This window comes from Arachis stenosperma, chromosome 8 (genome assembly GCF_014773155.1).
Source record: "Arachis stenosperma cultivar V10309 chromosome 8, arast.V10309.gnm1.PFL2, whole genome shotgun sequence".
In the NCBI taxonomy this organism is placed as follows: domain Eukaryota; kingdom Viridiplantae; phylum Streptophyta; class Magnoliopsida; order Fabales; family Fabaceae; genus Arachis; species Arachis stenosperma.
Genome location: NC_080384.1, coordinates 45,699,889 through 45,715,002, shown reverse-complemented (window position 1 = coordinate 45,715,002; position 15,114 = coordinate 45,699,889). Strand labels below are relative to the sequence as shown.

Here is a 15,114-nt window from a genome sequence, read left to right as displayed (position 1 = left end):
AGACTGCTTATATTCTATGTTCCAAATCTCAACTTTACTCTCGTCTGTTCACAAAAACGCAGAAACCCTTACTCAATTAACACTACACCCGGATACTGATGCAGCGGCTCTTACTCATTTGACATTGTTCGCAAGCCATACCGCGCGGTGCTTCCGAGGAACGACCTAACTTTAGCGCAATAATATCTTTGATTCATGTCATGAAGATTCGACTAAGTTTTTATATTGGCTGTCGAATGCCTAACACAACTATCCTCCTTCATCCAAATTTAGAATCGGCTATATGGGCTATACAAACTCTTGACCTTTTGGATCTAAAGCTTTGATATCATGTCATGATATCACTCATCTTAAAAGTTTATGCTGATAGAAAAATATAACACTAATAGTTATATCTGTAATACTCTCTAAACTTTCATTGTACACATTGTACAAATATTCCATTGACTTTCTATACTTCTTCTATTTAATATTATCTTTTGAATGGTAATTATTAAAGAATACGATGAATTAATTTAGATTTTTTTATTATTTTAAAAATATTTTTGTTGCTTTGTGTCGGTGATCCTGTGGAGCTTGCACCAGACGGGCCTCGTGTTTTATTTTTCATGTCCTTGGAAGTTGGAACTTGTTTAATGACTAATCATCGAATCAAATGATTTACTTTCGAACTAATCAACCGCATCATGTTTCATCACTTTCATGTGTTATAGTTTTGGAAATTTGTTTATTAAAATGTTATTTATAGGCTAAAATTTAAATATTATATATATATATATATTTCGTCTATAAATATATATTTTATATTTTAATATATATTTTATTTTAATAATTAATTTTAGTTTATACGTAATATAATTTTTTTTTTAATTATAGTAACGTATAGCATTGGACGTCGACTATCATGCACAATAAAGCTGCGATGAGACAGATATAGAGAACGAAAAAGAAGATGTACGATGCACGAAACTGGTGCGGTGCGATCTCACATCGCAATGGATCGCAAACGGAACGAGGAAACGCTGGATGGCGTCGGCGAGATAGCATCGGATCGGACAGTAGAAAAGTGCAGTAACGCCGGAATGACACTAGAGATCACAAATGGAGAATAAAATGTGGGCTTTGCTAGTGTGTAGATTGGCAGAATATTCTATATGTATAGAATACCACTTGTCAAACGGAGAAGTGTGCACATAAGGCTAGGGGCAGAAGTTGTTGGGCAAGGGACCCACACCTGCATTGGGGTTTGTGCTTGAAGGAGACAAAGTCTGTGTTTTTGCAGTTAGTTTGGTTAGATTAGAGTTGGTGTTTAGCTGATAATTAAAAGGTGATTATATTAATTATTACCTGGATTTATGGTTGGGCTTTTTTGGGCTTATAATTGTTGCAATTTTTGGCTGTGGTATTTTCCTTTAATACAGCCCAGATACAAAAACACTTTATGAATGATTTTTTAAAAAGAGGGCTTTTGTAGTTGATTTAAAATGGCTAACATTGAAGTACTTTTTTTGTTGTAAATTGTAATGATTGAGAAATGATGGTCACATAAAGCCCAAAAAAAATTGGAACGGGATAAAAAATAAACCAGCATGAGATACCTTGTCGGAAAAAAAAAAATAGAAACTTTTGCATAAATATTGTTTATACTTTAAATTATTACTGTTAGAGAAAATTGAAAGAAAATAAGTGTTTGTAATGTAATTATCAATATTTTGAAATTTATAATTAGTATTAAGAGGATATTTTAAAGAAATATGTTATGCAGTAAAGATAAAGAAGTTAGGTGATTCATTATTAAGTAATAAATTATAAATTTGTTTTGAAATATTGGTGAAGAGCATTTATGCCCATGATTTGGAAAATATTTATGTAAGAAGCATGAAAAGAATCTACTTTAATATATTGAAACTGAGTTTTTTCCCCACTTAATGGAAGTTAATTGTCGATTCTTTATGAATCTATTTTTTCACCAAACTGAATGTACTATCTTCTGTTCTAAGTTTATTTTATAAAAATATCTTTACTACAATGAGTTTATTATTAACATTTTAATAGTAATGCATAATTATACTAATTTAAGAAAATATCTTTATCATAGTTATATAAAATCAATGTTTAATAGATTATTTAACTAATTATCAATTATGAATCAAATATATTTTTAATAATAATAATAATAATAATATGATAAACGTAAAGCCATTCATAAATTGTTTCTGTATTTGGGCTGTATTAAAGGAAAATACCATAGCCAAAAATTGCATTATTAAATAGTCCACGTCCATAATTATAAGCCCAAAAAAGCCCAACCATAAATCCAGGTAATAATTAATATAATCACCTTTTAATTATCACCTAAACACCAACTCTAATCTAACCAAACTAACTGCAAAAATACAGACTTTGTCTCCTTCAAGCACAAACCCCAATGCAGGTGTGGGTACCTTTGCCCGACAGCTTCTACCCCTAGCCTTTATGTGCACATTTCTCCGTTTGACAAGTGGTATTCTATACATATAGAATATTTTACCAATCTACACACTAGCAAAGCCCATAAAATGTTAGCGTAATATTGGGAGTAACGGTGTTAATTATAATTTAGTTTAATTACAAATTTTTATTTTTAAAATTTAAAATCTAAAATTAAAAATAATTAATTAATAATTTAATTTATAATTTTAGTTTTAATTTATTTTTTTATTCTATTATTCATATTATTTAGTATTCTTATCATCTCTTCATATTTTTTCATATATATAATATATATAATTTATTTTTAATATATATTTATATTTTAATACTTAATTTTAATATATGACATATAATTAGTTTTTTAATTATAGAAACAAAATGTTCTGCTCATCGGCAGAGAGTTTCAAATCACATTGATCTGATACAGCTGGGGTGTACATATGTATAATTTATTTTTATTATATATATATATACACACACACACACTAGGATATCTATATCATAGTAGTTGCCATACTTTAAAAAATATTATTAAATATTTTTTATTATGTTATAATATTTTATAATTTAAAAAATGATAAAAATTATTAAGAAAATATTATTTTAGTTTTAAAAATATTTGTATAATCATCGTGCCTACAGAAACTTCTTCATATATGTAGTGCACTCTGCTTTTGTGAGCTATTCGCAAGTTGAAGAGCCACTTTACGAGTAAATAATAACATATTAACATACCCTATCCTTTGCAAGTTTGCCATCCAGAAACGATGGCTACTCCCTCTTTGGTCTCATCTGCCATGAGAAGGTAATTAACGTTCCAACTTCCAATTGACTTAACCTCTTTCACTGATGATTTTTTATTTTAATAAATTAATAAATGGGGTGTCCATAGCTAGCTAATTAATATGTATATTATTCAGCACATCTGAAATGGCACGTATCTGTGTTGAAATGATTAATTTATTAACAGGCTTGAGGGGAAGGTGGCCCTGATCACCGGCGGAGCCAGCGGAATCGGCGAAGCCACGGCAAGGCTCTTCGCCAAGAACGGAGCTAAAGTGGTGATCGCCGATATCCAAGACGATTTGGGACACTCTGTTTGCAAAGAATTGGAAAACGAATCGTCTTATGTCCATTGCGACGTGACGAACGAACAACACATTGAAAACGCCGTGAACACGGCGGTTTCCAAGTACGGCAAACTAGACGTCATGTTCAACAACGCCGGCATAACCGGCGTCAACAAGACCAACATCCTGGAAAACCAGAAACACGAGTTCGAACAAGTGCTCAGTGTCAACGTGATTGGTCCCTTTCTCGGGACCAAACACGCTGCAAGGGTCATGATCCCGGCCAGAAGCGGAAGCATAATCAACACTGCCAGCATTTGTGGTATCTCAGGTGGAGTTGCGTCACATGCTTACACAAGCTCAAAGCATGCTGTTGTGGGCTTCACCAAGAGCACTGCAGTTGAGTTTGGACCATTAGGTATTTTACTGTATCTGAAACATATGTTATATAAGCTATCCTTTAAACTATGTAATTTTATGAAAAATTCTTGTGTGTTGTAAAAGTAGTGGGAAATACTTAAATTGGTCTTAAGAAATGTTAAATTGAATAATTTAAATTTTAATAAATTTATATTTAATATAAAACAATATAACATACATTTATTTTTATTTAAAGATAATAATAAAAATTATTAAATAATTTAATATATTTAACGAATTTTATTAAGAAATCAATTAGAAGTATAATTAACTAAATAAAAAACGGATTCGTTATAAATTTTTTTTTACTATTTTAATTTTTAAAATTTTAAAATTAAAAATAAAAAAATTAATTTTAAATTAACTTATATTATAATTAATTTTTCACAACGCTTAAGAATTTCTAGTAATTTCATATCCTAATACTACTTGTGCCGGCCGGTTGGCTCAATGATAATACAACAGGTATAAGAGTGAATTGCGTGTCACCGTACATAGTTGCCAGCACTCCTTTGGCGAGGGACTTCTTCAAGTTTGATGATAAGGGAGATCTTGAAGTTTATAACAACCTCAAAGGTACCAATCTGATGCCGCATGATGTGGCTGAAGCTGCACTCTATTTGGGAAGTGACGCCTCCAAGTTTGTTAGCGGTCATAATCTTGTGGTAGATGGAGGTTTCACTGTTCTAAACGCTGGCTTTTGTATCTATGATCAATCTCCCTAGAATTTTGTCAAGTTTTTTAATATGTGCTCCATCTTAAGATGCCCATTAAGGATGCATGGAATTGAATAAAAATTATTGAAGAATGTTAGGGACAGTAATTTTAGTGTTCTGTAACTATTAATTAATTATTAATAATATTTTTAATGATGTGAGATTACATCACTTATTTTTAATTTTATGGTTAAGTATTAATTAAAAAATACAAAAATTACTGTCACTTATACTTTTCCAAAATTATTTATAAATAAAGATCAATTAGATATTTTTACAGACATGCAGGGTGGAGATTAAGATGCCCAGCTGTCACTTCTTTTTATTATATCTTTCTTCTGCTATGTCCGCATATGCATATTATTTGTCAATTATAAATAAGTTTTGGTATCAAAAGAAAATTAATTAAAAATAATTATAATTTGTCTTATTTAATATTTATTAATTATTATAATAATTAATAAATATATATTTTTTTTATCTTTTTAGTATTACTTATATTTTAATATCATTTGTTCAATGACACATAAATATAATAGAAATAAATCCGGTTAGATTAGATTTTATTTTTAATAGGTCTAATTTATCATATAAATAATTAGTCTAAGTTTGATCAGTAACTTACTAAATTTTTTTTTAAAAATACTAACTCTGACATATTATTTAATTTAGCTTGACTTAAAATTTGTTAAAAGACTTAAAATTTGTTAAAAGGTTTGATAATTTTTTTATAAAAATAAAAATATTATTTAAAAAAATTATTTTTTAATAAAAATATTTATATGTAATACATCGTATTTAATATTTATACAATTTTTTAAATTTTTAAAATATTTAAAATATACAAAAATATTTATAATAATATATAATAAATTTAAAATATCTCATAATTTTATTAATAATAAAAAATTATTTATATATTTAATTATGTATTAACAGATTGAGACAGACCTAACTGATAAGAATAATTAGTAAATTTAGACATAACCTATTAACATATTAAGACTTTAAAAAAAATTTGTACCTATTTTATAATCGATCAAACTAAATCTGATTAAATACAGACTAAACTGGCAGAATTTTAGTAGGCCACCTAACCTTTTTTCACCTCTACACACAAAATCAAATAAGTAAAATACTAATTACTTTCGAATACCGTATTTATATTACTATAATATATAAGATCCCATATTCTGTGTGGTTAATAATAATAATAATAATATTTTATTTTATTTTAATTTTTAGACCAAAAATCCTTACATCATGATTTATAATGGATCTAAAAATGAAAATAAAAGGGAAAAAGAGAACAAGAAAAAGAAAAAGATCTACCAAATGAAAAAAGAAAATAAAATAAAAGAAATGAAAATAGGATTCTAAGGACCCGTTAAAAAAATTGGAAGGTTGTAGTGCTAGTAAGTAAGGTTGTAGATAGTGAATAAGCATTGATTGTTATTTATTCTAATATTTTTTTATTTTCTTTAATATTTTAGGCCTAATAAAATTACAATTGTTTAAGTTGTATTTTTGACAAAGACTGCAAAAAAAAAAAAAAGAGAGTAACTAATGATATGTTGTTAGTCTGAATATACATATATATCAAATGGTCTATATTTAAAGAGCTCACTGGTGAGCCGAATAACTTTCCACACTTACCAATCAGCCAAAGTTAAAGCATCCATGCCCGCAGTACAAAAAGAAACCAGGCTTCAGCAACGATAACAATATAGTTATGAGCTTTTGGTGATTATGGGCCTTCTGTATTTCAAAGACCTGGGTTTACACTTTACTGGGATCAAACCAAAAAGTAAAAATGAAACTTTCAAACTCTGAGAAACCCATCCTTAAAATTTAAAAATTTTTTTTGAGAAAGTACAAGGATTATGAGAATCCTAATTTTGGCAGCATTACTCACCATTTGGTGGATTTTGGCCTCTTGGGAGCATGTTTTTAGATTGAAAAAAAATATTACGGTCATCATAATTTATTATTTATTATTATTATTTAATTATTAATTTAATTTTTTTAATCAAATTTTGGTAATCTGATAATATAACAATATATTTTATCTTATATTTAATTATTAATAATAAATTAATAATAAATTTTGATGATTTTTTAATTTTTTTTAAATTCTTAAAACTTGACGCGTATGGAACGTGAATGCCACGTGGCCTATACGGGAAGCTTACACACCACCGACCCAAATCCAAAGCCACCTTCCCATAAAGAAGACAGAGAGTGTTCAGTGTAGTCTACTTTCCAAAGCAAACAAAAAACCGTTCCTCTTTATTATTCCAATTCCAAAGTTGGCGTAGTAATTAAGGAAAGAAGCCGAATGAGAACAACTTCATCTTCTTCAATCCTATCACTTCGCACCGTCTTCGTCTTCTTCTCCTTCTTCTTTCTCTTCTCGTTTCGATCTTCTTTTGGAGACTGTTCAGAGTACGATCACGCGCCAATGGCTACGCTCGGAGGCTTGCGCGATTCCCAAGGATCTGAGAACAGCCTAGACACCGAAGCCCTTGCTCGTTTCGCTGTTGACGAGCACAACAAGAAACAGGTTCCTTCTTCCTCCATTTTCTGATTTTCTCCCTTTTTCTGTTGTAATATTTTTCATTTCTTAATGCGAGAATGAGTTAATTGAAATGAAAATTTTGACGGAGTTTGTGTTGGAATTTAAGTGCAGTCCATACTTCGTTAGGTTTATTTATTTATTTTTTAGTATTATTATTTTAAGTTCATATCCTTTGTTTTTATTTGCGTTTCTATTTTTAAGGGATTACGCGAAAGAAATAATTTTTTATGTTGGTAAATAGTCATGACAAGTGAGAATAATTTTGGTTCCCGTAATTTCTAATGAATCAAAATAGTTCTATACATACAAAATGGTAAACCAACTTAGTTTCCTGAGAGACTAGATATGAGTAACTTGATTCATGTGTTTAGAGGGACTATGTGGACCAGAATGAGTGGCATAACCCGTTGAATTGGTATGCCTAATCTACTTTAGAAAACACAGAAATTGTGTCTTGGGACATACTGTTTTGTGCATCTGTCTCCAATTTTGAACACCACATTTATGTCTGTGTATTTGTAGCTACTAAATTTCAGCCCCTGTAGTATAGTAAGCAATAGTTAATTTTTTGAGTTGGGGCTGTTGTGAAAGACAAGAATCAGCTTGCATTATATATGGTGTTTAATTAGAAATTCACTACATGATTAAGGAATGGTCTGAATTGTACACAATGTTGTGTTGATTATGTGGATGAGAAGTATTGCCTTGTGTTGAGTGCTTTTTGTTTTGAAGAATGCACTTCTGGAGTTTGGGAGGGTGTTGAAGGCACAGGAGCAGGTTGTTGCTGGCACTATGCATCATCTTACTATTGAGGCTATTGAAGCCGGCGAGAAAAAGATCTACGAAGCCAAGGTATGGGTGAAGCCCTGGATGAACTTTAAAGAACTCCAAGAGTTCAAGCATGCTGGTGCATCGCCATCAATTACTGCTGCAGATCTTGGTGTCAAGAAAGGTATGGCATTTTCCTAAACTGATTGCTTTCAATATCATGATTAGTGCTAACCTCACATTTTCCTAAATGTTTTGCATTTTTCAAATTTGGTCTCTGATTTTTATGCCCTGGATTAGATGGCACTCCCAGCCATTGTTATCAAACCGGCTTTGTCTTGAGAAACATGGATTATAAATGAATAATCATTTCTGTATTTTAAAGGATTTGGACCCTCTTGTATTGAGAATGAACATGACGCCATTGATTTTGTTATTCTTGAAAAAAAATAGTGTTATAAAGGTATGCAATTGATGTTAGAGATATGAATTTGAGAAGTCCTTATCCTATATTTAACAAGGAGTAAAAAGTTTGACAATGATTTTGAGTGAATCGGATGGTCTTGCTTATTATAGTAGGAAGTTATGTATATTAACCCCTTTATTTTATGCAAATACACATGGTACGCATATGAGTAAAAATGAAGTATTTGTACACGAGTTTGTTGCTGATCAGTTTTGTTATCAGATGGTCACAAACCAGGATTACAAACTGTGCCAACAAATGATCCTCAAGTTCAAGATGCTGCAAACCATGCTATAAAGACCATCCAGCAGAGGTCCAATTCATTGGTGCCTTATCAGCTTCATGAGGTGGTTGATGCAAAAGCTGAGGTCAGTGCCTCATTGCCTTGTTCTGTTTCTTTAAAGCTAATACTCGACCATTGATTTCTCACAATCTTCTTGCATCTTTCTTTGTGTTTCTCTTGCAATTTAACTTGTGAATGGTTGTGATAAGAGGCAAAATATAATCCAAGTTTGAACACTTGGTTGATGCTATTGCAATAGGTTAATAACTTTTTTAAACATTTGTATGCATAAATTACTCTGTATTTGGATATGCAAAAAAGAAATGTTCCTTTTGAATGCTTCAACATCAACGAACTTCTCAAGAATGTGCAGGTTATACAAACCATGTATAACCATGTAATAAAATGATGTCTCAAGGCTCAAACCCTGCAAGTCTCTCAAGATATTGAAAGACTGTTTGGCAAGTATTTCGAAATTGAAAATATAGACAGAACAGTGACAAAAATAGAGAAGTAATGTGTGTCTTCTTCTCCACTGTCCCTACTCCCAAGTCCCAAGTTTTTGGGTGGTTAGCACATTGGACAAATTTGCCCCAAGACAGATGTTATGTTATTTGTATTTGTGTTCAATTAGGTTTGAGGTTTGTGTCTCTTGTACAGGTCATTGATGATTTGGCAAAGTTTAATTTGCTGCTGAAAGTGAAGCGGGGAGAAAAGGAAGAGAAGTTCAAAGTGGAAGTGCATAAAAATAATGAAGGTCGATTCAATCTGAATCAGATGGAACAAGATCATTCCTAATTCTAATGAGAAAACTATAGGGGTCATGATCCCTTAACTTTGCGCCTTCTAATGCTAATATAGGATCTTTGTATGGCTCGATACACTTTGATACTTCATCGGATATTTGCTATTGTGATGCCTTACCTAATTATGTATCCGTATTTATGTTTTATCTCTTTGTATGTTGGCTTCGAGAGATGAGAAAAATATCACATGATTTATAGTATAAATTGTTGATTATGGATGTTTCTTACGCTGTTAATCTAAAATGATTTTTTCGAATCATTGCGATAAGGATACGAGTGTTTTTATGTAATACCGACATTTAATGAATTTAAATGCATTGAACTAATTACAGGTTTTAAATTTTATTTTATAGTCAATCTCCTATAATGCTTTTAGGGTATTAGAAAAAATTCATGTGGAAATTAATGATAAAGATTTTGCATTAGCCTATGTTATTTGTGTTTCGAGATGGATGGTCCTTGATAAATGATAACGTGTTTGTGTGGACCCTCAATGGACGATAAGATACAAAAACTGAAAAACATACTCTAACGGTGAGATATTTCATATTTTAGTAAGAAATTCTAGGGGTTAGCATTTTTGTTGAAAATTGGCTAGTATTTAACTATTAAAAAAGAAAATAAATAATTTTATATTATTAAATATTATTTTATACCATTAAAAATAAAAATATTGATGATGGTTAATTAATAGTTAAACATTATAAATTTTACTGGTCTTCTAAGACTCTTCTTTTAGTAATTAATTTGGTGGTCATATATATATATATATATGGTGGATTTAACTATGTTACGGTCGATATAATAATTATGTAGGTCGATATAATAATTATGTAAGTGGTTAAAATTAGAGTTATGATTTTTTTTATTTTAGTAACAATTTTTTGAAATACTATAATCATCATAATATAATTATACTAATATTTTAGTAATATTTTTTAGTAACATTTTAAAAAACTAACATTTTTTAGTAATATTTTAGTAACACTTTTTTAAATTTTGTGGATCAAAAACACTGTGTAATGTGGGTTTTAGTGTAGATGGACTGAAACCCACACAAAGAAACTAAGAAAGAAAATAGTTGCCTGAATTAGTCTGAATTTTAAAATGAATTGCATTTAACTCCATACTAAAAAAAAAAATTACAGTCAGGGACAAAATTATCGTCAGCAATTTCGGTCAAAAAACTAGTCCGAACATTAACCTTGAGTAAGGGCGGTCATGGTTACTAGGCTTTCAGCCATCAACAACAGCGATGTCTTCAAGGTTGCATCTAAGAGAGAATCTCAGCAGCGTCGTTAAGTCCTCTTCGAGAAACCTCGTCTCACAACAAATTAGCAACGACAGATATCAACGGTTGATGACGATAGGGGAGGACGCTGGAAGCTAAGGCGCTCGAGGAGTAGTCTTCTTCATAGCACAACGAAGGAAAGGCGTCATCTTACAGTTTCTGCCGGATTGGGTCGGGACTGGAGGTTCTACCGGTTCGGACATGTTTTAGGGCCTGAATATTCCAACATCCATGATTAGTTTATTAATTAATTTGTATTACATACGCAAAATATTTATCTAGCCTTCATTAAAAATTCACCATCCTTGACACAGTCAACATTTTTTGGTTTTTGCTTTCCAAAGCTGCCACGAGTAAAAATTTTATTGGAGAGTCATCTTTGGCCATCTTGGCTACCGCTTTGCTTTGGCCCTGCAGATGTCACCTACATATTGGTGATGTTTTCCTCCATCGTGTTAAAAAGCTCTACAAACTTGGTTGGGTGAATTTTTATAAAAAAATTTAGAGTAAAGTATTATTTTTGTCCTTTGGGGTAAATTTTAAAATTGTTCCTAACGTTTCAATCGTCTTATTTACGTCCCTAACGTTTTAAAATTGACTCAATGTTGTCCTGCCATTAGGGATCCGTTAATAAAATTAACGGCGGGACAAAATTGAGATGATTTTGAAACGTTAGGGACGTAAATAGGACTAAAATATTAGGGACAAAAACGATATATAGAAATAAATTTTAATTTTATTCTTCAATAATATAATTTTTATTATACATAGATTCAATTATTTTAATTATATTACACTTAATAACTTATTTCATTCTAAATAAATTAATTTTTTTATAATTTTATGCTTAAAGTAATATAATTTTTTATAAATAATAAATTTTATACTTTCATTCTAAATAAATAATGTAATTTTACTTTCATTACTTAATCACATTACTTATATTTTTTTTATAGTTTTACACTTTCATTCTAATCACATTACATTATTTATTTAGAATAAAAGTGTAAAATTTATTTATTTATAAAAAATACATTACTTTAAGTGTAAATTAAAAAAATAAATTTATTTAAAATGAAAAAGGTGATTAAATGTAATATGATTAAAATAATTGAATACTATGTACAGTAACAAATTGATACTATTGAAGAATAAAATTAAAATTTATTTCTATGTATCGTTTTGTCCCAACGTTTTAGTCCTATTTATGTCCCTAACGTTTCAAAATCGTCTCAATTTTGTCCGGCCGTTAATTTTATTAACGGATCCCTAACGGCAGGACAACATTGAGTCAATTTTAAAACGTTAGGGACGTAAACAATTTTAAGATTTACCCCAAACGTTGGGAACAAAAACAATACTTTACTCAAAAATTTATTATCTTTTAAAAAAATAAAAATAATTTTATGCTTAAATATTTTATGTAAAAATATTTTTTATTTAATATTATGTTTGAATACAATAATAAAAAAATATTTTAATATTTTTATTTTTATTATTAAAATTTTACTAAATTTACTAAAAAAATTTAAATAAAATATTTTTTTCATTAAAAAAGTATTTTTTAACCATTTAGTGATACCGAAACAAGCATTACATCTTTCAACACAAACATGCTCTTAATTTTTTCTTTTTAGCTTTCTTTTAAAATCAAGACATAAAACAAGAAAAGGAAAAAGGCTTTTTTTTTTTTTAATCAAAAGGTAATATTATTTCCCTATAGGAAGATTTTATTTTTCTTATCTGAATATAATTTTTATTGATTGAAAATGAAAATGTAGTACATGCCATAGATGCGATTCCAAATTTTCTTTTTAATGAAAATGTAAGACCAACAAAATATGTGAAAAAAAAGCTGGTTAATTTTTTTGAATATAGAACAAACTTTGGTATAAGATTGTTATTAGATTTTGTTCTATCCCATAATTTTAAAAAATATTTTGAAATCTAAAAACTAAGCGTTACACCAAATTTTTATTAATATCTCAAAAAATAAGGGATATAAAAAATCACTATTAATTTCCTAATCTATTCATAATCACAAAATTAAGTTATTTCACACTTATATAACAGTGATTTTATTTATTGTCATAAATGCAAAATTAAATAAGTCATTATTACTATTTTATTCGAACTTTAGAGATTAATGAGTGCCTCATTCAAATATAAATGGTGACTTTAAGATTTTAGTCCCCAATACATCGAAATCGCATTTATAACTCTTTTTCCATAAGAGGAGTTGCAATTCAACCCTATTAGAAATACAGAAAATTGTGGCTGAAGATCAAAAAACCAAACTCTTTCAATTATACTCATGAATTCAGATACACTTTCGCGCTCTTAGGGTTAAGAAATTCTAATCATTTTAACAAGTGGCATCAGAGCCTTTCATACTTGAATCGTCAAAAAGATTAATTTAATTATTGAATAGTTTTTTTGATTAAAACGATTTTATCTTTTTTTAGCGTTTTGTGCGGTGATCTTCTGTGTGCTATTATTAATAATGCATCTTTGATTTTTTATTTTTGCTTTACAAATTTACTGTGAATTTATTTTTTGGCGAAAAAAAAAATCATTTATTCTTTTCTCTTATTTGGGTTTAATTTTTTAACAAAAATTTAATGTGATTTTTTATTAGGGAGATAGCATGAAAATTTTATTATACAAGGGATTTGCTTATCTTTGTTATTTGAATAATTTTTGTGGTGGATTCAATTTTGTGTTAAACAAAGAAATGAACAATTGATTAACAAAGACACTTGATATTATGTGATTCTTATATATTGTGGCTTATTGTTTATTTATTAATTTTTGTGCTATGTAAATGTTTTGGATTTGTTACAATGTTACTTAAGAACATAAGTAACAATTTAAATTATTGTACTTATCTATTTTATAAAATTTAGTTTTAGAATAACTTAGTTGAACATTATGCTACTAAAGTAGTTTCTGGTGTGAAAATTGATTTATTTTAGAACATTAGGAATATAGTGATATATAATTCATGCGAATATTGGTCAACCCAAAGAAAGGTCTATATTTGACCGAACTAATACAATATTGATGATAAATATATGCTTGGATAACTAGTTAAATTTAACTCAATGCTTATTATTTATGCGTACAATAATTAGTCCAAAGAAATTTTATTGTTTGGCCAAATAATAAACATTGAACTTTGTGTCTATTTTCTATTTAATTATGCAATCTATCGACCAATTGATAGAAGAGATATGCGGTAATAAATAGGTATATTTTTCAGATTTTCATGTGAACAACGAGTCAATCCAAAAATAGGCTGATTATTTGACAGGATTTTGTTGAGAATATTTGGTAAGTCACACTAAACGAATTTATCTGTGCATAGTTTATGCTAGTATAGATTGACCTAAAGAAAGTTCTTTACTTGGCCAAATTACATGCATATTTGTGGTAATAAACATGTGATACTTATTTGGTTCCATGTGAACAATAAGTTTGGCTCCTTATGTTATTGTTGGTTTTTTAAGATATTGTTGAGACTTGTTATGTCATTGTTGATTATTTAAAATTTGATATTGAGACTTGTTATATGTATTTAAGTTTTTTAATTTACAAAACCAGAAATCCAATCCAATCTAAACCGTTTGAAATTATATCGGATTGGATTTTTTTTTAAAAAGTCATCAAATCCAAACTGCACTGCAAGTAAAATTAGTGTTCGGATCAGATGAGTTTTTGACTTAAAACCGATCTAAACCGCACCACAAACACCCCTAGTCCCTGGACCCTTTTCAGCATTGAGTAAGCAAACGAAATATTAAGCTAGCTCTGTCTTATCACGCCCTTTTCAGCATTGAGTAAGCAAACGAAATATTAAGCTAGCTCTGTCTTATCACGCTATACACAGAGTTAAATGACGTCCTGTTTAGGCACATTAACAAGACAAAAATGAGATCGTTTTGGAGAACAAAAAGAGATTTGCACATATAAACTCTTCTTCGTCTCCTCTCCTTTTTTTGCCTTGTTTAAGCACAAAAACAAAACGACGTCGTTTAACCATGTGTCCAATATGACAAGTTATAGTCTGAAAATTTTAGCCTACTTAATTTTCAAAAACTAATTTAATCATTAACCCTAAATTTCATTCAACACGATAAGCTCTGTTCATGTCTAACTTAAGCACTCTATCAAACAAAATTTCATTTTACTTGCTAAAACTTCTATTGTTGGTATAAAATCATCTGCTCCTCACTCTCATATAA

General features: G+C 29.3%; 2 protein-coding genes across 2 annotated transcripts; both read left to right on the top strand.

Annotated features, from left to right (window-relative positions):
- The first annotated feature begins 3,175 nt into the window (after positions 1–3,175).
- On the top strand, positions 3,176–4,860 carry LOC130945071 (borneol dehydrogenase, mitochondrial-like). The gene is made up of 3 exons (XM_057873731.1): positions 3,176–3,277; positions 3,443–3,960; positions 4,428–4,860. The coding sequence occupies exons 1-3, from the start codon at positions 3,240–3,242 to the stop codon at positions 4,685–4,687; spliced, it is 816 nt and encodes a 271-aa protein (XP_057729714.1). The 5' UTR covers positions 3,176–3,239; the 3' UTR covers positions 4,688–4,860.
- A 2,068-nt stretch (positions 4,861–6,928) lies between these two features.
- On the top strand, positions 6,929–9,801 carry LOC130945099 (cysteine proteinase inhibitor 6). The gene is made up of 4 exons (XM_057873775.1): positions 6,929–7,241; positions 7,989–8,208; positions 8,713–8,858; positions 9,434–9,801. The coding sequence occupies exons 1-4, from the start codon at positions 7,017–7,019 to the stop codon at positions 9,569–9,571; spliced, it is 729 nt and encodes a 242-aa protein (XP_057729758.1). The 5' UTR covers positions 6,929–7,016; the 3' UTR covers positions 9,572–9,801.
- Positions 9,802–15,114: the final 5,313 nt, after the last annotated feature.